Genomic DNA, 21,531 nt, shown 5'->3' with positions numbered 1-21,531 from the left:
AAAGGACCCAGTCGGGCCAACGGCCAAAATGTCACCGCAGCAAAAGTAAATAGCCCTTTAAAAATATGCAGGGAATTGTTTTCGGACACAGCGTGGAATTCGTATGGCAAAAAAAAAAAATTCTAGGCAGCGGAGATAATATTATTCCTCCCCGGGGAATCTACAGCCATTTCTCATGGATGAAAAATGGTAACTTTCACAATGTTAACGTCTACCACTTCTGCTGGGAGGCTGTTCCCGTCACCTACCACCCAAAGGCATTTGGCATTAGCAAATTAGCTGAGTACCCAAGGCATTGTAAGGGTTAAATGATACCGACCATACAAAATGTATTATTATTAAACTTGGTCCAAATCCGTATTTATCTACGCCCTTTAGCCAGTGTTACAGGCAAACAACGCTACGGTATGTGTTGGTGTTACAGCAAAAACAGTATTGCGAACACGGACTCTACTAAAGGGATTTCAGCCTCAAAACAAAAACAAATGGGGGGGTTTTTTTGCCCTAAATTCAGCTTTTAAAAAAAAAATTCCAAACAAATGCTTTTATTGCTGGTGGTAACTTTGTAACAGCGCTGGAGAAGCTGGCCGAGGATGAGATCCGCGCATGCCCCTCGGTGGGAAACCCGCTCTGTACTGAACCCCACATCACGCGCTCTTCGTTTAGAGAAAGGATGGAAATAACATTTCACGTCATGGCGAGTCTTTGTGTCGCCCGCTCGGCGCTAACTGTCAATCAGCTTCAACGAGCCACTAAACCGCTTGGGAATCGGCCGGTGTTCCTTCTAAGGCGAGTTACCCGGCCATAAAAGAGTTAACGAGGACCCCTTTGCCTCCTCCCCATCTGGCTGGAGACCTCCTGCTCGCTAAGACGCCCTAAACTCCCCACCACCAGCTCCTCCGCTTAATGCGGGAGTTCTAGGGGGGGGGTTCAACAAGACTTTACTTAAATAACCCCCCTTCATGCTGCTGATTGGTCGCTTCAAGCCTTAAACAGTGGCTGCAGCTCTAGACGTGCACTGTGTACATGCGTGTATATACGGATACATACGTGTATGAACCATGCAAATAAAATCTCGACGTTTGCATTTATTGCAGCCGGAAGGAGGCGTGAAGGTGACAGAGCCCTAAATCGATTTCATGTTTCTAGATCTGTTACAATTTTTAATGTCAAATATTTGGCACCTTTCACTTTTTAAACAATGTTCTTAAATACGCATTCTTCAAAAAAAATCAAAAAAAATCTAGGGATTAACAGTGATTGGTATCCATGGCGATTCCACCAGAATTAATCTTTATTAACACGGCCGATACGCCTTTACTTATATTTTTAATTAATAAAAATAGATGGTTTCATTAATTTCAATTAACAGATAATTTATTATTTCTCACGCAGTATTTATATATAGAGAGAGAGCAGAATGAATGTGATGTGGTGTTGTGGTCTGGCTCAACAACAGAAGAGCATCTACTCTGGGTGGGATTTCTGGGTAAAGTAAGGCTGATGCTCCAGAAAGTTTGTGCTGAAAACTAAAAATATTAAATAAATAAAAAAAATTATTAATGCAGAATTTTAAAAGAAAAATGACAGCGATTCCAATGATCCTGATTGTATTAAATGACCCAAAAAAAAAGAATTTATAGAATATTTGACTAGCGATATATTTAAAGCTTGCGCCCGGACCCTTAAAAAAAACTAATATATATAAAATGTATATATATAGGAACAGATATCGATACATAGTATATCTTCACAGCATTCTCTGGATATTCTTTGGGTTGTAAAGTTACAGAATATTCTTTATGTTTAGAAAACAAAACAAAACAAAAAAGATACATTTTCACAAACAAACAAACAAACCGGCTTTAAAAGATCACAAGGCGGGGGAGGGGTGTGGTAAACCCCTCCCCCTCCAAAAAAATGGATATGTTTCTAGATAAAATCCAAGGAAAACGTAAAGGGAAATCACGCGGTATAACCAGAGTCCGTTGGTTTGCGAGACACCGAGCGGAGAGAAGAACCGTATCACATAAGTGCTTAAAGCTTCCGAGGGCAGGCGCGTTATACGGCCGATAGAGCGCGGGCTGCTCACTTACACTCAGAGCGATAAATAAGCGCGCTGCTCATTGCTCCTCCGCGCGGAACGCCTGGCTCGTGTCCTCCGGGTGCACCGGCGTGATTTTCGTGCTCATTAGCGTATAGATATACGGCCAGATCTTGTTCGTTTCGGTCCCCGAAAAGGTATGCAGCACCCCTCGGCCCCTGGGGAGGAAATAAAAAGGGAACCGAAAAAAAATAACGGTAAATATGGGATTATCGGCGTCTATTTCTACAGCGCCAACGATTCCCGCGGCGCTTCTTACAGTCCCTACATTCAAAGGGTCCGGCAAAACTAGAACCGACAGACTCGATACGTTAGGGAATGAGGACCCGGATCGCAAGAGCTTACAATCTAGTGACTGAAAAAGAATTAGCGCTTCGCTTAACAGCTTTACAAAATAGATTAGTTACATTCCAGAAAGATTTACCAATGTAACAATTTTTCTTCCGGCTAAAACCCCCCCACACTGTTAAAAAGTGCTTATTAGAAATATAAAAAAAAGGCATTTAGAGTGTAAGCTCTGTGGGGTAGCCGATCAAAAATGTCTGTGTGACTTCTGTAATCGTACGACTGCATCACAGAAACACGGAGTCAGCCCAATCCGGCTCGTCTGCCCGTATTCCTGCTGTAAATACTCAAATCTGAACCAGTGGTGCAATCGCCATGGCAACTAATGGAATGTTCACGCTCATTGTTATACTTTGTACCAAACTCTATGCATAACCCCCTAACTGCAAACTCCTCGACGTAGAATTAGCAGAGGGAGAGGGGAGAAGAAAGAAGGACAAAAGTGGAGAAAGAGAAAAGTGGAGAAAAAACCCTTTCGATTCTCTTTTTTTTCCCTTTTTTCCTCTCCCCATTGTTTGGTAAATGAAAAAAAATATCTTTGCTGTTATGTAAACAATAAAAGCAATAAATATATCGCCAATCGTTCTCATCTTTTCCTTCATATTTGAGTAAAAAGAGAACGCGTGACGTAAACGAAGAAAAAGATCTTCATGGATCACTAAAGACGGGACCCCGACGGATCCCCGGGAGTTCCGAGGCAGAGGAACCGGCCCCCCATCCCCCATCTCTCACGCCGCAGCCATTTATTTTTTTTAAACAATGGCACGTATGAAAGTTTTATTCTATTTATTTATTATTTATTCTATTGTCTGCTTCACGCCACCCCCACTCCTATCAATCTAAGACGCAAATAAAACGGGACAACGAATGGGATTTTCGTACTTGGAAGGATTGGGTTTAAAAACAACTTACTTATATAATTCTATAACGGGTTTAGCGACGTCTTTGTACTGGCGCAGTCGGGACGCCACGGCGTCGGGTTTATCCTCTTTTTGTTGGACTAACTGCTCTCCGGTGACATCATCGATTCCCTGGATCCAAAAGAGAAGCCGGAAAAATGTCTCGTTTCCCATAAATAAATAAAATAAATAAAAACAGGTCTGGTCAGAAAATAAAAAACCTCAGAATCTGTTTAAATTCATCTCATGAGTCTGATTAAAATTTAAAAAAAATAATTCAGTGCTTTTTTATTTTTCCCCAATTACTGAAAATTCAAGCGCTTTTTATTTTTAACCAATATAAATCCTAACGACGCTAGATACAGGGCCAGACTGGCCCACCGGGATACTGGGAAATTTCCCGGTGGGCCGGAAGGTCCGTGGGCTGGGCGGCCATGAAGACAGCCGCTGAGCTGCCCCCCAGGCTGCCCGAAATCTAATCAAAGCGGCCGCTGGGTGCTGATGCGGCCGGCCGGCATCAGCACCCAGCAGCCGTGTGCGATGGCCGTCTAGTGATGGGAGCAGTGTGAGGGGTGAAAGCTCCGCCCCCTCGCACTGACCTTTCACCCCTCACGCTGCTCCCATCACTATGCAGCCATCAGATTGCTGGGAATGTAATCTGAACGGCCGATGCGTGCTGATGCCGCCGGCCGCCTCTGCTTTAATACTTTTTTTTTTACTTTATATGGCAAGCCGACCCAGCTTACCATATAAATAAAAAAAAAAAAGTGTTAAAGTAGCTCCGGCCGGCGGCATCAGCACGCACCGGCCGTTCAGATTACATTCCCAGCAGTCTGATGGCTGCATAGTGATGGGAGCAGCGTGAGGTGGAAGCTCCGCCCCCTCGCACTGCTGCAGCACCGGATGTCAGGTCAGTGGCATCCTGGCTGTCAGCATAGAGGAGAACAGTGTGCAGCTACCAGGAAGTCAAGAGAAGTAGAAGGTGAGTAAAATAATTTTTTGTACTGTATAATGTTTTTTGTATTTGTTAAAAACAAAAAAAAGGGGTTAAAAGGTATATCATGGGGCAGAGGAGCATATAGGAGGGTATAAAGAATATCGGGGAGGCAGAGTGGCATATAGGGGGCATAAGGCTTTTCTGGAGGCAGAGTGCCCCATGATATGCCTTTTAACCCCCTTCATGCCACTCTGCCTCCAGAAATGCCTTATACCCCCTATATGCCACTCTGTCCCATGATATGCCTTTTAACCCCCTATATGGCAGAGTGGCATATAGGAGGGTTAGGCATATCAGGGAGGCAGAGTGGCATATAGGGGGGTATAAGGCTTGTCTGGAGGCAGAGTGCCCCATGATATGCCTTTTCACCCCCTTTATGCCACTCTGCCTCCAGAAATGCCTTATACCCCCCTATATGCCACTCTGTCCCATGATATGCCTTTTAACCCCCTATATGCCACTCTGCCATATAGGGGGTTAAAAGGCATATCATGGGACAGAGTGGCATATAGGGGGTATAAGGCATTTCTGGAGGCAGAGTGGCATATAGGGGGTTAGAAGGCATATCAGGGGGCAGAGTGGCAAGCCTGGGGGCAGAGGTGCATAACTCGGGGGTAGGTTGTCAAATGAAAGGAAATAAAAACCAAACATGTCTCAATCATAGCTTTTATTAAATATGGAAAAAAATAGTCTACATGAATTAATAAAGAAATAAAAGTTTCTTACCAGAATATCGTGAAGAATAATGTGATCAGTGTTTTGTTCCACTGAATAAAATGGAACTCTTTCATCTAAAAATGTTTGCAGTAGTAAATGTTTTGATCCCATTCTGTGTAATGTATTTCATTTATTAGGGCCTTTTAACACTTTTGCTTTCTGGCATTTATTTATTTAATACAAATAATGAGATAAAAAGAATGGCACATAGTGTGACGCGGGTGTGTATAAGGGGTGCGTGTGGGTATAAGAGCTTCACCGTGAGATAAACTATATGGGGCTGGTCTCCAAATTTTTCCAGGGCTGCTTTTCAGTCCCAGTCCGGCCCTGGCTAGATATATATATATAGCTATAGATCTATATATATTTTACTAAAATCCCAATAAAGTGTTTTAAAAGAAAGTTAAATTAGAATCTTGTTCACCCAGGGACTTGATTGGCTGATGAGGACAGGAAGTGGAAATTAGGAAAGGCAGGTCCTCTGCCCACTTCCTGTTTCTTTTTTTTTTTTTTATTATTTTATATATTGTTTGCTTTTAGCTCAGAAACGTAATGCAAAATATCTCAAATAAAATAAATAAAATTAAAAAAGAAATTAATAAATAAAATGGAAAAAATAAATAATAATTAAAAAAGGTATAATGTATATTCTCACGTGGACGACGGGAGGGTTGAATTCAAGGTTGTAAACTCTTCCGCTGGGCGGGTGAATCCACCGCGTGTTCAGACGATCTTTCAGCGTCTCGAATGGTATATTTAAACTGATCACCAGGTCAATATCGCAGATTTTATTAACCGCTTCGGCCTGGATTAACGTCCGCGGAAAACCTGAATACAAGTAAAATAAATGAAAAAATGTTACAAAAAATAAAATAAAAAATTGCAATGTGCTGGAAGAATTTCGTGTAACTGCGACTTAATCATAAATAACATTTAAAGCGGGTCAGCGGCATACACGGTGTATATATATATTATTATTTATTGTTTTATATAGCACCATCAAATGCCGTAGCGCTGTACAATTGGCTGTTCTGTCATTTTACAAATAACGAGCGTTTTAAGAAAGGAGAGGAAATTAATTGGCATCTAGAAAAACAAAGTCAGAAGAACAGGTGCTTCCCAGTAAACTCCCTACTGGTGGCTAATGGTGCGAGGCGAGGGTCACCAAGATGTCAAAAGGGGGGGGGTTCTCACACCTGGGGAATACAAAGAGTTAAACACGAACCCAATATGTTTATTCCACAGAATTGCAAAACATTTTTGAAACGTGCGTAATTAATCCGCCCCGGGGGCCGAAAGCGTCGAGTCCAAACACGCAACTCGGGATAACAATCACGTTTGGAAACGAGGCTCCGAGAAGTGGTTCCGAGTAAAAGCCGGAGGGCGTCCCAGCAGAGGAGACCTGGCCAACCAATTCACGCCCTCCGTGATGAAAACACATAGTTTGCCAGCAGATCGGCCCCATCCGGCCCCCGTCTAGTCTGCCCGTTTCTCCTGCTGTAAAGACTCAAACCTTAATCAGTCGTTGGTCTCGTCTTAGATTCAGGAGCCGTATGTCTACCCCGCGCATGTTTAATACCCTCACTGTATTACCCTCTACCACCTCTGCTGGGGAGCTGTTCCACTTATCTACCACCCGGCAGGTTCTGGGTTTCTATGTTTAAATGACTGCAGAAGCCCCGGTCCCACATAGAATAAACATTTCTACATTTAGTTGCAATTCACCAAATCCCATTTTACTGAAAAGCAAATATAGTGATACTTCTAGATTGTAAGCTCTTGTGTTAATTAATTTATCAGTTTGTCTCAGTCTGTCGGTTCTAGTTTTGTCAGACCAGTAGGGACTGTAAGAAGCGCTGCAGGAACTGTTGGCGCTATATAAATAAAACATATTACTATTAATAATAATTTTGAAGGAAAAACTCTAACTAGGAGAACATTTCCTGAAATTCTCTAAAACGTTTGCAGCGGAATAATCTCCGAAGGAATGCAAATTTTTTTATTTTTTTTAACAAAAATTGTATTTTATTTATTTTTTTAACTAACGACCGTTCCAAAGGCTGCATTCTTTCCAGCGGAACGGGTAAGAAGGTGTCCGCGTGTGAACAGATAAACCGCGACGGCTTCCTTTAACCCGTTATCTCCCGCAGACACCCCGGCCTGTCAACGGAATCCGTCCCAGACCACAGTCTGTATACAGGAGGAGAGCCGTTCACGTTGTTTCATATAGCGCCATCATATTCCGCGGCGCTGTACAATGGATCAGATTCTATATCTTAAGATATAACATAAGGAGAGCCTTTAATCATATATTTCAACCCCTCCGGCCAGGGAGCTTTAAAGAGCACCGGCCCCGATACACAGACACGCTCATTAATAATAAAAGCGAGCGCACACGTATGGTACACGTATGGTACACGTATGGTACACGTATGGTACACATATGGTACACGTATGGTGAACATTCATGCCTGTCCTTTATGTAGGAGGGAGAGTGGAGATAAGGCACCCATTTCATTGAATTGCACGGCGTATAGATCAATGTGGAAAATGGTGAATTGGGTACTTTCCATGATTTCTGAAAGTGGGGGAAGTAAGGAGTATGGAAAGGGTTAAGTAAAAAAAAAAAAATCCCTCCAAGGCAGGGAGTCAACGGTAATTATTAAAAAGAAGTTAAAAAACCACTGAGGCGACCAAAAATATTTAACAGATCATACAGGACAGCTCACGCCTTACTGATCAATATAAAGAGATTTCGGTGACAGATCTGCTATAATTCTCACTTCTAATGTATAGTTTTTATCTAAAATATTGAGCCGTTAATGTAGTCATTAACGAGTCATTTTCGCCCCATAATATAATGTTTTCAGGCAGCCGCATATCAGCCGTTTGTATCTCGCTCTGTTATCTGACCCCCGATCTACTAAACCCCCCGACTCCTTATCATACTGCCTGTGGGGGACAATAGAATGGCTCAGTCTTAATCACCCAGCCAGACTCTCTAGCTAATGAAAGTCTATGGAGGAAGGACTTCATTAGCATCGCCATAAAGCATCAGCTCAGTGTGGTGTTTGAGCTGGGAAAGTCACCCAAAATATCACATGACTGACAGCAACGGCGGCTCCAGGTCTGCAGATAAAGGGAGTTTATTGGAACAAAATGAGATAAAACTAGATACTTGTCACCGACCAACATTACTGTATACAGCGCTGGGGGTATTACTGTATACAGCGCTGGGGGTTATATTACTGTATACAGTGCTGGGGGTTATATTACTGTATACAGTGCTGGGGGTTATATTACTGTATACAGCGCTGGGGGGTTATATTACTGTATACAGCGCTGGGGGGTTATATTACTGTATACAGCGCTGGGGGTTATATTACTGTATACAGTGCTGGGGGTTATATTACTGTATACAGTGCTGGGGGTTATATTACTGTATACAGCGCTGGGGGGTTATATTACTGTATACAGCGCTGGGGGTTATATTACTGTATACAGTGCTGGGGGTTATATTACTGTATACAGCGCTGGGGGTTATATTACTGTATACAGCGCTGGGGGGTTATATTACTGTATACAGCGATGGGGGGTTATATTACTGTATACAGCGCTGGGGGTATTACTGTATACAGCGCTGGGGGGTTATATTACTGTATACAGCGCTGGGGGTTATATTACTGTATACAGTGCTGGGGGGTTATATTACTGTATACAGCACTGGGGGTTATATTACTGTATACAGCGCTGGGGGTTATTTTACTGTATACAGTGCTGGGGGTTATATTACTGTATACAGCGCTGGGGGTTATATTACTGTATACAGCGCTGGGGGTTATATTACTGTATACAGTGCTGGGGGTTATATTACTGTATACAGCGCTGGGGGTTATATTACTGTATACAGCGCTGGGGGTTATATTACTGTATACAGCGCTGGGGGTTATATTACTGTATACAGTGCTGGGGGGTTATATTACTGTATACAGCACTGGGGGTTATATTACTGTATACAGCACTGGGGTTATTACTGTATACAGCGCTGGGGGGTTATAATACTGTATACAGCGCTGGGGTTATTTTCCCCTTTATACACGGTACATATAGAGTAGTATTTATGGCTCGGGGGGGGGCAGTAAAGTCAGTAAGTAACTCACCGTCGAGCAGCCAGTGTTCGGTCTTCCGTTTTTCTAGCTCCGTGAGCATGACGCGCGTGATGAGATGATCCGGAACAAGCAGGCCCTGTTCTAGATATTGCTTGGCCAAGATTCCTACTTCTGCGGAGAAGAAAAACAAGAAGGCAAACTTATTTACGGTATTCAGCTGATGGGGTACGTTATTTAAAGCAAATCCGTCCATTTTTCCCTAAAATATACGTATTAGAAACCCCCTTTATGTGTATCCCACAGGACCAGCCATCTAAACCTCCTGTTCTCATGATCTGCATGATTATTCCTCCCCATTAAATGATTTATCATTAATCTGCAGCTTTCATGGGTAAAACGAGTTCCTTACATTTAAATAAAATCTCCCCCAAACAAATTACACAAAACACAAATTATAAACTAAAGAATGTTTTAATAAATTAATTTAGTTATACTAAAAGTCCATCCACATCGGGACTGTCCTACAAAGCCGGGACACATGGGGGCTATGAATTTTATTAACCTTTGTTGACCTTTGTAAAGTCGCACGATAGTGAAAATAATAATCCAAGGCTGGTATCTTCAGCAAATTAGTTTTAGTGATTTATATAGCGCCACCACATCCCATAGCGCTGTACAATAGGTATACTTTGGGATATCTAATAGGAGAAAAACTTTGGTCCTAAATTTCAGTTTATTTAATACATAAACATTTTTTTATTTAGTTTTTATTGTAATTATTGTAACCGTCCGATACATTTTTCAGAATGTAGCCGACGGTATCCATGGTTACAGTCTAATTACTGTGAGATTTTCTGACGGCACCCGTCACCTGCCAAAAAGAATTCGCTCCCTGCTGGCTGTAAGCGCTCGTTAATTAAAATAATCCTAAGCGAAGGTGGCAGATATCACAATATCCCCCGCGCTCGCCTCGGACACGCTTTCCACGGACGTTCCGAACAGAACGCGAGAGGGAGCCGGGTCGGAACAGAACGCGAGAGGGAGCCGGGTCGGAACAGAACGCGAGAGGGAGCCGGGTCGGAACAGAACGGGAGAGGGAGCCGGGTCGGAACAGAACGCGGTCCTAACGGCACGCTCAGAAAACTAGAAACGAAAAAGGGACCCTGGCACTTTAAGGCCAGCGGCCGCCAAACAACAGCACAGCAACCAGCAATATTCTGTAAGACCCTATTGGCCGCCGGCCATTTTCTGGGGGGGGGGCTACTTGGCTTGATATGCACCCCGGGCCAGAAGGTGCAGGTTAGATTTAATTATTTCAAGGTTATATTACCTAAATTTATTAAAGGAACACCCTAGTCCCCAAAATTTGTACCCCCCCCTTAACTCCTTCATGACCGTGTACAAGACCAGGGATACACAGAAATAATTTTTTTTCTTTTTTAAATGGTCCTTGATTTAGGGAGTTGTCAGAGTTATTGCGTGTAACCGAGCGCCGTTACATTCAGCAGCGGTTTAAATGCCCGAATAGGAGTTCAGACATTCCCTTCTGGTGACGTCAGCGATGAATCTCTCTAACCGGTCGCGTTTTACATGGATTCCGAAGCATTTTACGGCAATTCCTTACTTATTGGAGCTGGAAAAGTCGACCGTTTCATTTGTTAAAATGTTTTTTTTACTTCCTGCGTTTTAATCATCAAGAAATCCAAATTGTAATAAATAAAAAGAACTCGAAGTCCAAAAACCCCACACAATCGGTATGAAACGTCTCGTTTTACAAAAATAATAAAAATGATATTTACGCCTTCTGTGTTGGATCATAGAATCCGTTACGGTTATTGTCTACAAACGGCTACTTTGTAGCTTTTTGGGGGAACGCAGCAGATTAGCAGATTAGACATGTCGTCCGCATGTTCTTTTATTCCCCGCATGCAGTTATCGCTGCCGGTGCCGTCTCAGCGGTTACCCGGACCGTGTTAAAGCGAGCGCGAGACTCTGTGTTGCTGAGTTACCGTTAACCGGTACCATCTGCTACGGGAGGCCGCTGTGTGTTTATGCTGATAAGACAATATGCTTTCCTGTTCTTAAAAGGAACGCTCCAGATAGACTTTTACGTAAAATACCGTATTGGCCCGAATATAGGCCGCACTTTTTTCCCCCACTTTAAGACTTTAAAGTGGGGGTGCGGCCTATATTCGGGGTCTAGCGCCCGGCGACCGGGACACGCAGTCCCGGGCGCCGGGCAGGCAGTGGGGTTAGGATACAGATCCCCCGCAGCGGTGCAGGGGACCCGTATCCTACTGTCTGATACGCTCAGTCAGCCTCCCCTGCCGGCACTTTCCACGGGGGGGGGGGGGTGCCGGCACGGGAGGTTGTCTAAGCGCATTGTGCAGATGCGTTTTACCTCTGCACCCTCCCGGACTTACCGGAGCAGACTCCCGGGTGTCTTGCGGGGTCGGCGGGGGACATCTACGCAATACAACTTCCGGTGCCGGCTCCGGAAGTTGTATTGCGTAGATGTCCCCCGCCGACCCCGCAAGACACCCGGGAGTCTGCTCCGGTAAGTTGGGGAGGGGGGGCAGAGGAGGACAGTGGCAGCATATCTCGGGGGGGGGACAGTGGCAGCATATCTCGGGGGGGGACAGTGGCAGCATATCTCGGGGGGGGGAGGACAGTGGTAGCATATCGGGGGGGGGAGAGGACAGTGGCAGCATATCTGGGGGGGGGGCAGAGTGGCAGCATGTTTTTTTGGTGCTTTTTTAAAGAAAAAAACTTTTTCTTTAAAAAAGCACCAAACTTTTAGGGTGCGGCCTATATACGGGGGCGGCCTATATCCGAGCCAATACGGTATATACCGGAGGCTGTTTTCTGCGAACGCAAATACATTTTACTGCATGCAAATCGCTGCGTGTATTATTTTTACGAGAGTTAAATTAGATTTTTATCTCATTTCCACCTCGTATTGTCTACTACTATTTAAAGTGGAACGCCTGCATTATTATTATTATTATTATTATCTTTTTTTAACCAGTTTTTTCCCCCATAATATGTTTTCTCGCTAATGAGTTTTCACTCTGTTATTTGACCCTTAATCTACTAGACAAACCCCCCCGACTCCTTATCATACTGCCTGTGGGGAACAATAGAATGGCTTGGTCTTAATCACCCAGCTGGACTCCTTATGAAAGTCTATGGCGGAACGGACTTCATTAGCATCGCCATAAAGCATCAGCTCAGTGTGGTGTTTGAGCCGGGAAAGTCACCCAAAATATCACATGACTGACAGCACCGGCACCTCCAGGTCTGCAGATAAATGAAGTTTATTGGGACAAAATGAGATAAATCCAGGTTTTTGTCACTGATTGCGCGGGAGGGGGGGGTTATATTATGCTGTATACAGCCCTCGGGGGGGGGGGTTCTCCTTTGGATGCTTCCCTGCTACTGAAGCCAATGAAGTCTAAAAATGGATTTATGGGCTGAAGTGTCGCTTTATTTCAGTTCATTTTGCATGAAAAAACGAAAACCTGATACTTTCAAAGCCCTGCAGATAAACCCCGATGGAAAATAATTCTGATTCAGTCACTGGAAACTCCAAATCCTGAAAAACAGGTTACAGGGTCAGGAACATTTCCTTAGAAAAATTAAATATTGTTCTGTTGCTGATTTTATTTCGCTTTGTTATAAGTAACTATTCTTAGGTATCCAGCCCATTTTATTTACTACATTATATACACACTGCTGTTCAAAAGTTTGGGGTCACTGAGCCGTTTTTATGGAAAACAAGGAAATTTCTGGCTGTAACGTAATTACAAAAGCATTTTCTAACCATTGATTAGCCTTTTAAACTTAAGCTTGGATCAGCGAACACAACGTGCCATTGGAACACAGGAGTGATGGGAGTGATAAAGGGCCATTGGAACACAGGAGTGATGGGAGTGATAAAGGGGCATTGGAACCCAGGAGTGACGGGAGTGATAAAGGGCCATTGGGACACAGGAGTGATGAGAGTGATAAAGGCCTCTGTACGCCTATGAAGAGATTCCATTAAAAATCCGCCATTTGCAGCTACAATAGTCATTTACAGCATTAACCCCGTCTGCGCTGGATTTCTGATTCACGTTATTTTCACAAGCCGTGACAATTGCATAATTACATAAAGTAGTGCAGAACCTGTTCCCTTTTCGCATATTGCATCAATTCAGGAAAACTCTTGCTTATTATGAAATTTGGGATATTGCGTAATAAATATAGAAGTGAGAATGCATCAAAGCGATTCTTTATCGAGACTTCTAACATCAGGAAAGAGAAACAGTCTGACGCGTTCCGCATTCGCTGCGGCTTATCTGAAAACTTCAAAATACTGCCATGTGTGACGCCGCCACGAGCTGCGACCCCCGCGTCTCCGCAGCCGGTACAGAAAGCTCACGCAAACTCCATCAGATCCTGGATGAACAGATGGGTTTAGATCTGCGAGAAACGATTGCCGTGGAAGAACCTCGTTCTGTGTGACTTCTGCTTCAATCCGCAGAGCAGAATGTGTTCCTCGCCCACGTAACTCAATGGGTTAATTTCCACAGACTGGACTCCAGTGGGTATAATCATTGGCAAGGACCCCAAAAAAAGTGCGATTTAGAAACAGACTCTGCTGGCCGATCGGCCCCATTCGGCCCCCGTGTAGTCTCCCATTTCTCCTGCTGTAAAGACTCAAACCTTAATCAGTCGTTGGTCTCGTCTTAGATTCAGGAGCCGTATGTCTATCCCATGCATGTTTAATCCCCTCACTATATTACCCTCTACCACCTCTGCTGGGAGGCTGCTCCACTTATCTACCACCATCTTGGAAAAGTCAAATAACAGGATTGAGAATTAAACAAAAAGAGCTGCTCAGACAGAGCATTACAAAGCATCTGTCTTATAACTGATGACCCTGAGGAGTAACGCAGGCAAGAAGCCAAAGCCGGGACCTCTTTGCGCTTCTCTCTGCTGGTGGATCTGCTGACACAGATATAAAAGGCATAGCATCGTCCCAGGAGGGAGCGGGGAGCAGATGTTTCTCATTTCAGAAGATACAGTAACCTTTTTGTAGAGAAAATTCTATCTCCAACGGGGTGGATTTAGGAAGTTGCTGATGGACCGGAAAGTTATTATCGTTTTATATAGCGCCTTCATATCCCGCAGTGCTGTACAAAGGCGTGTGTCCCCTCTCAACTACTCCGATTTATCTGATAAGAAAAGACGGGTTCCGGGTCACCGTAGACTGTTATGAGGATCAGGTATCTAAAAATCATGACTGTCCAATGAAAACTGGGCCTGTTGGGAGGTACATTACACCATAACTGTACAAAGAACACCCTTTTGGATGTTTTTTTCATACATGACCTCCTTTGTTTTAATAAAATTGATGGCTATTAACAAAAAATCAACGGGTCATCGTCAGCCGCCCGACGGGACGCTCTGTGGACGCATTCAGCTCCTAATATCCCCCGGGTGACCTTTTACAGATCAATCGATCGACAACCCCCCCCCATCTATAATGCAAGGCTGTACTACACTAATTGTGCAAATAAAGTCGCATTATGGGTAGCAAACCAATTAAGAGAGATTTATTATAGAGATTATATATATATATATATAAAATCATTTTTATTTAAATAAAAGCCAAAACGCTCAATTTGCATAAATTCTAAAGAAATTATATATATATTTTTTTTTAAATAAAGCTGTGTGATCAATTTTCATTGATTGAAATATACATTTCTTTTATTTAAATAAAAATAGAATTTTATATATAATTTTATATGTAAATTTCTCTCTTCCATTGGGTTTCGTGGAAATACGGAGGCCCCGTGGAGTCAAAAAGCCCTCAAGCTGCAGCCTTATTTCCGCAACCAACCGAACCGGTCCCGGAATGTTCTTTCGTTGCTATGGAGATAAAGACTTCTTTTAAAATTTTCCATCAAAGTTACTCCAACGTAGTAACAAACACACCATGCGCGATAACAAAGAACGCCAACGTTACTAACTTGACACGGTTTTATGGGTTAATTATACACGGGGGTCAGACTATTACTGCAAGAAACGCCGATGGGGGTCCTGAAGGTCACTCTAGTAACTTATGAAGTTGATTCCGCTTTGTCCCTGAAACGCATCAAAAGAATTTTACATAATTTAGAAAAAGAGCGCATACTTAATTTTTTTATACGGAAAATTGTTTAAAAATAAAAAAAATGTAAAAAAAAAAAATAAGTTTTTTTTTTTTTTTTTACTTAGAATAAAAAGTCATATTCTGAAACATGACATCATTGAAAGACGTGTGACTCATACTGGGGTAACAAGAGTCTAAACCTGGCGTTTTAAAGGGACGCTCCAGCCGTCGCATGCCCTTTCATTTTCATTGCGTCCCCTTTGCGAATGCATGGGGGGGGGATTCCGCAAGATCCCTCCAGATACATTTGCCCCTTTACCCCCTCCCCCAGTTAAAGTAAATAATGTATAATAAAGTACTGCGTTCGGGTTAATATACATGATTCTATAACGGGCAGTAAAGATTTATGCAGACCCTGGGTGTCTCCATCGCATTTGCTACGCGGCGGACCCCCCACTGTTGTGGTTGGACTCGACGGGCCACGAATTCACAAGCGGAAAGGTTACGGGACTTGGTGTAGCAGAGGACGACTGACCAACCTCTACCCAAAACTAATAAACAAGCGAGGCTCGCCAATAACACCCGGATCATATGACACGGCGGCATGCAGCGGCGAGTGCCAGCTCCGCAGACGAAGATTAATGCAACAATAAGAAGCAAAACACTTACCGTGGAACTACATTCCGGACCGAAATCCACGGCCAAAGGAAACTTTCCCCCCCCCGTGGGGCTTCAGCTTTTAAATCATTCATATTTCTGCAAACCTTAAAACTCCACTCCCCCTACAGATCACTAAAATGTATTAATCCGGCCCCAATTTATAAACGGACCGTATGGAGTATACTTACTTTGTCTGAAAATAGGGGGAGTTTGCAGAAGAAATGAAAATTAAGTGAAACGAAGCAGCCAATCGGTGCAGCAAAGATGGAGGGAGTGTAGCACTGCAGCTCTGGCGCTGCAGCTTACCCGGTTTTATTTTCTTCAAGTTGAAGAATGCATATTCAAGGACTTGCAAAGTAGTACGACTCTTCACGGATGAGGCTGCATGGGATACCGGACTGCCCCTTTAAAGATTCCGTTGCCATGTATGTAACCCCATTCCCAAGCCGACCCGTAACCAACGTGGAAAGAGTTAAAAAAGGGTACGCTGAGGGCCAAAAGAGCGCTTTATTTATCACGCATGCTTATCAATCAGCGGCAATAAAATATGTTCCATGCCAGCCGCGTCTTCAGTGTCTATATATACCCGCATTGTGTACGTGGGATACTATGTGCGATGCGCGGCTGCCAAATACAGAAATATATCACGCGCGCTCTAACACCGGGGACAGGCGCTGAATATCTGCCGCCAGGAAATAAAATCCATCAAGGAGACGCGCAGAGCTCTGTATAAACGGTCATCTGTGAAAGTTAAACGTCTTCACGACATGTCGGATATCAACTTTATGAATTGGAAATTTAGGGTAGGCGAGTAATATTTACAGAACTGCATGAAAGGAACCGCCCAAGAAGCAAAACTGTTTTTTTTTTATATTTTAATGCATATCGGAGTGCATTCTGCATGGACTCCGACGCATTTTACTGCATGCAAATCGGTGCAGGCGTTCTTTAGTTATTGGAGTTAGAAAATGAGGCTTCTGTCTCGCGTAACTCCGCCCCCCGGCTGCCTCTCCCAGAAACAGGAAGCATTCGCCAGTACACTTCCTGCACATGCTCAATAGCGCTCCCATTGATGTCCCTGAAGCAGCAAACGATCACATGTAGATTAGCATGCACGTGATTGGCTGCTGCTACTCTGACTTGCAAAAAGTATACAACCATATTCTTGGAGGAATTCCAATAACTTAAACTAAATAAATAACTTCTGGAAGATATCCAATAATACCTTTTTCTTAAAAAACAAATTAAAATAATAAAACATAGTTATGTATAATTACGCCGATTGTATAGCACCATATAAAATATATGAAAAGCACTTTATTATTCCAAAAGTAACAGATACCCCAGTGTGACACGGAAGGGGTTAAGTCAGAGGGTTTGGGGTGGATAGCAGGAGGTCTGCTTTGAAGAAATACGCAGGGAGCGGAGCCGTGAGCCGCGCATGTCTACAGCTGGGAGGCAGCTCATGCTGGGCTCTGGCACCAAACAGAACATGGTAGGATACGCCTTGGGGTAACGCCTGCTGTACGGCATCTAAACTACACACACCGCCAATTAAAGCTGCGCAAGAGCGGCCGCGCCAATAACATAGAAACATAGACGCTGCCAGCAGATCGGCCCCATTCGGCCCCCTGTCTAGTCCTGCTGTAAAGACTCAAACCTTAATCAGTCGTTGGTCTCGTCTTAGATTCAGGAGCCGTATGTCTATCCCATGCATGTTTAATCCCCTCACTGTATTACCTTCTACCACTTCTGCTGGGAGGCTGTTCCACGTATCTACCATCCTCTCAGTAAAGTAAACCATCTAACGTCTAGGATATTTAATTATTTTTCACGTAAAACCGGTATAGTCCGAAAGAAACTCACCAGCTGAACGTATCCCGCCCCCCCGAGAAAAATAATGACGCACTTTTCGATTCTCATCCCCCCAATAAACTGCTCTGCAGCGTTACTTTGTAAAGCAAAAAGGAGAAAAACAGATCTTTCAAGCAGAATTTCAGAATTAATTGGCTACCGACGGCTCCGCGTATAAAATAATTCCCTGAACACGGAGACAAAACACTAATAGTTACCCCCGGAAGCTACATTGTTACAACTAAACGAACAATCGCGGTGGGAAACGATACTCGTCTGAAATGATTTCAAATCCATAAAATAAAGGTCTCACTTGAGGTAGAAGCTGCAGCAGTTGCCCTCCATCATCTTGGTTCGACGATTATTGCTGGAGACGGCCAATGGCAGGAAAAGAGCCCCAACTGGGGAGCCCTTACTGCGCATGCATACGGGGGTCTCGATAAATCCCCCCTCCCAGTACGGGGAGAGCCAGCACTGGAGCTGACTGGTGCACAGAAAATACCCGGGGGGGTGAGCATAGGGCAAATGCATATGGGGGTATTCTGCACAAGCCCCCCCCCATGCCTCTGTAAGGCCCCCCCCACGCACATTTAAAGGGACCCCGCAGTTATAATTTAATATAATAAAGTTTTAGAAGCTGCTGAAAAGGACTTCGTTGTGAAGACGCGACCATAACAGTCCCGGCCGCCATCGTCTCTTCCTACTACAAACCTGGCATCAGCCCAAAACCAACTGTCCCGTAGCCGGGGATTCCACTCCCTCCGCCACAGAGAGTGAGGCCATTTGTTATCATAACACAACGATTACAGATAACACAAAGCGGGTATTTACACAATGCCCACCTCGTATACAAAACACTCATTAACCCCTCTTGTAGTCGGGGTCCCTTTTAATCAGCCCCATAATCTACCCCGACTCCAGCGATTCAGAGTACAGGAGGGGAGGCCAGGATCTAAAAAACAGAGGCTCAGGTGGAATGTAAGGACGTTTTACTTTACTGAGAGGGTGGTAGATAAGTGGAACAGCCTCCCAGCAGAAGTGGTAGAGGGTAATACAGTGAGGGGATTAAACATGCATGGGATAGACATACGGCTCCTGAATCTAAGACGAGACCAACGACTGATTAAGGTTTGAGTCTTTACAGCAGGAGAAACGGGGGACTAGACGGGGGCCGGATGGGGCCGATTTGCCGGCAGGTTCTATGTTTGTTCTTGCAGTGAAGAACAGACAGGCTAATAGCCTCTGCTGAGTTTACAGATTATTATTGTTTATATGGCGCCATCATATTCCGTAGCGCTGTACAACGGGTAGACAGGACATAGCAAGCAGTATATAACGTAACAATATGACAACCGGTGAGGAGGGCCGTCTCAAAGAGCTTACAATCTAGAGCGAGGCTTTAATAACTGCTGTACCCCGGTGCTTTACATTCTCCGCCACAATCAAGCCATACAAATCCTTTCAATCCTCTTTGGGGTTTTTTTTCCTCCCCGCTTTGCTGTTAACTGAAAAAACTCTGATTATTAACTCAGATATTTTGAAATGTGGCTGTAAACGGGTTCCCCGAGGTTACTGGTTTTAAATCCAGACTGTGGATTTTCTCTGGTTTTTTTCCCAGCTATTGTGCCGGGAACACTTAATCGTCACGTGACGCAGAAGCAGACACTGAAAAAATGTTGCCATAGAAACTAAAATAAGCTACAAATTATCACTATTAATCTAAGACAGCATATGATAAAAAAAAGCTTATAAATCCAATACCTTATATATCTTTTTAGAACCTTCCATCACACACACAGTGACGATTTGAATATGAAAGACTGCTTGAATGTTCACTGAGGGGGTGGTAGATAAATGGAACAGCCTCCCAGCAGAGGTGGTAGAGGGTAATACAGTGAGGGGATTAAACATGCATGGGATAGACATACGGCTCCTGAATCTAAGACGAGACCAACGACTGATTAAGGTTTGAGTCTTTACAGCGGGAGAAGCGGGCGACTAGACGGGGGCCGGATGGGGGCCGATCCGCCCTCAGGTTCTGTGTTTCTACAACGTATAGATACGGGCAGAGCGAGACCTCGGTAACCGGTTGTTAGATGCCGGTCCACTAAACGGCATCACTACCTGCAGAGACGGGCTCTGGTGGGAAGGGATCAGCGGCAGAAGGCGATTGGCCGCCGGCCGCGCGTTATCTCGGCAGTTTGTGTAAATCCTCTAGAAGCGCCAGCCCGAAGGGCAGCACCCGGGGCGGCTGAAGCTTCTCTTACCGTTGTTCGATCGGATATTTTGTCTCAAGAAGTCGCCGCTGGAGAGATGCTGCAGCCCGAAGTTCTTGGCGATCTTCTGACACATCGTGCCCTTGCCAGACCCGGGGGGGCCGAGGATGACAGCTCGCAAAAGTTTGGAAGCCATGGAGCTCAGCGGACGAGTCGGAGGGGAATGGAGCGCTTGGAAGAATCTGCGAAGGAACCAATAGGAAGTAGCGATCGGTTACAGCCTCTTAGCTGTTCCTGCCCCTTCCAAGATGCCAAAACAAGGTTTATTGAGATTAACCCTTTGGACGACCCAAATAGCCAATACTGTTAACCCTCGCGATCGGCACATTAACGTGCAATGTGCAGCCCCCGGCTCACAAAGGGTTAAAACACATCCTTACCATGTTTTTGTGTTGTTATAGTAGAGCGCACGATGCACAGACATTTACACAACTACACCCATTAAAGTGGCCTGTTGAGGTCTCGGTGACCCTGGACAGAAAAGCTCGGCGCTATTTTAGGGAATAATACATGTATGTAAAATAGTGCTTTTCTGGGGTTTAACCCTTTGCGACACCGGGGGCTATTTGTGTTTGCGGTAAGGCAGTTTTTAACTGTTTTAAAACGAGCTGAGGGATCTTCGCTGCAAATCTTCCCAAAGAGTTCAGTATCTAGGAGGATGAGAGCCCGGGATCGCAGGTGGCAAAAAAGGGGTTAATTCAGCTCTCCAACTATTGCACAAGCTGATTGGCTGCCAAGCCCCCAATAAAAAAAAAAAGAAGAATACGAATCGGATACTAGAACTGATTAAAAAAAAAAAAAAGAGCTATATTTAATAATGGTAGTGAATACAACACATTAACCCTCTCGTGGCATTAGAATCAGTGGGAATCGTTAAGAATTTTGGAAGGTTGCAGTTTGCAAACTAAGAATGTTGGTGACTTGCCAGGGTTAACCCTTTGAGCGCCAGGGTGCGGGCACTGGCACTGAAGGGGTTAAGGGATGGTCCTCTTTTTTTTTTTTTTTTTAGAGGAGGGAGGGGAACTTACCTCCTCCTGCTGCTGCTGCTGCTGCCGCTGCTCAGTAATTTCGCAATATGGCGTTGAGACGGCTCCCCAGCCTGTTAATGTACATGTCCCTGCACATGCAGCCCCGTCCAAACTGGGAGTCTTCCCAAGGGCTGCGCCTTTAAGGGACAGAAGCGTCTATCTGACGAGAGAAGAGGGGAGCCGGACCGACCCAAACCCTGCGACATCAGCGGCGAAGAACGCTTCAGCGAACAGCCTCCCCGCCCTCGCAAGGCGCGCCGGGAAATGTAGTCCGATGCTGCGCAGCGAGGCTGGCTTGTGCCGACGTGAGGACTACAACTACCAGGAAGCCCCCCGGGAACAGCGGCATCTGCCACAAAAGCCTGCCGGACACTTTGCGAGCAGATGTTCCAGCTGTTGG

General features: G+C 44.5%; 1 protein-coding gene across 1 annotated transcript; it reads right to left on the bottom strand.

The window, feature by feature from the left end:
• Nucleotides 1-1,593: 1,593 nt before the first annotated feature.
• Nucleotides 1,594-21,531, bottom strand: AK4 (adenylate kinase 4). The gene is made up of 6 exons (XM_053470038.1): nucleotides 21,132-21,531; nucleotides 20,095-20,285; nucleotides 9,223-9,342; nucleotides 5,718-5,890; nucleotides 3,362-3,480; nucleotides 1,594-2,262 (listed from the first exon to the last, which is right to left on the bottom strand). The coding sequence occupies exons 2-6, from the start codon at nucleotides 20,237-20,239 to the stop codon at nucleotides 2,124-2,126; spliced, it is 696 nt and encodes a 231-aa protein (XP_053326013.1). The 5' UTR covers nucleotides 20,240-20,285; nucleotides 21,132-21,531; the 3' UTR covers nucleotides 1,594-2,123.

The sequence above is a fragment of the Spea bombifrons genome, chromosome 6, assembly GCF_027358695.1.
Source record: "Spea bombifrons isolate aSpeBom1 chromosome 6, aSpeBom1.2.pri, whole genome shotgun sequence".
Lineage (NCBI taxonomy): Eukaryota > Metazoa > Chordata > Amphibia > Anura > Pelobatidae > Spea > Spea bombifrons.
Note: the sequence above shows the minus strand (reverse complement) of the source record. Positions and strands in the feature narration are given on the sequence as shown.

Excerpts from the sequence above, each read along its gene's own strand:
- AK4 (XM_053470038.1), bottom strand. The coding sequence starts at position 20,239 with ATGGCTTCCAAACTTTTGCGAGCTGTCATCCTCGGCCCCCCCGGGTCT. Across the intron at positions 3,481-5,717 it reads TCAACCCTCCCGTCGTCCAC|GGAATCGATGATGTCACCGG; the intron begins GTGAGAATATAC and ends TTTTGGATCCAG. Across the intron at positions 2,263-3,361 it reads CCCGTTATAGAATTATATAA|GGGCCGAGGGGTGCTGCATA; the intron begins GTAAGTTGTTTT and ends TTTCCTCCCCAG.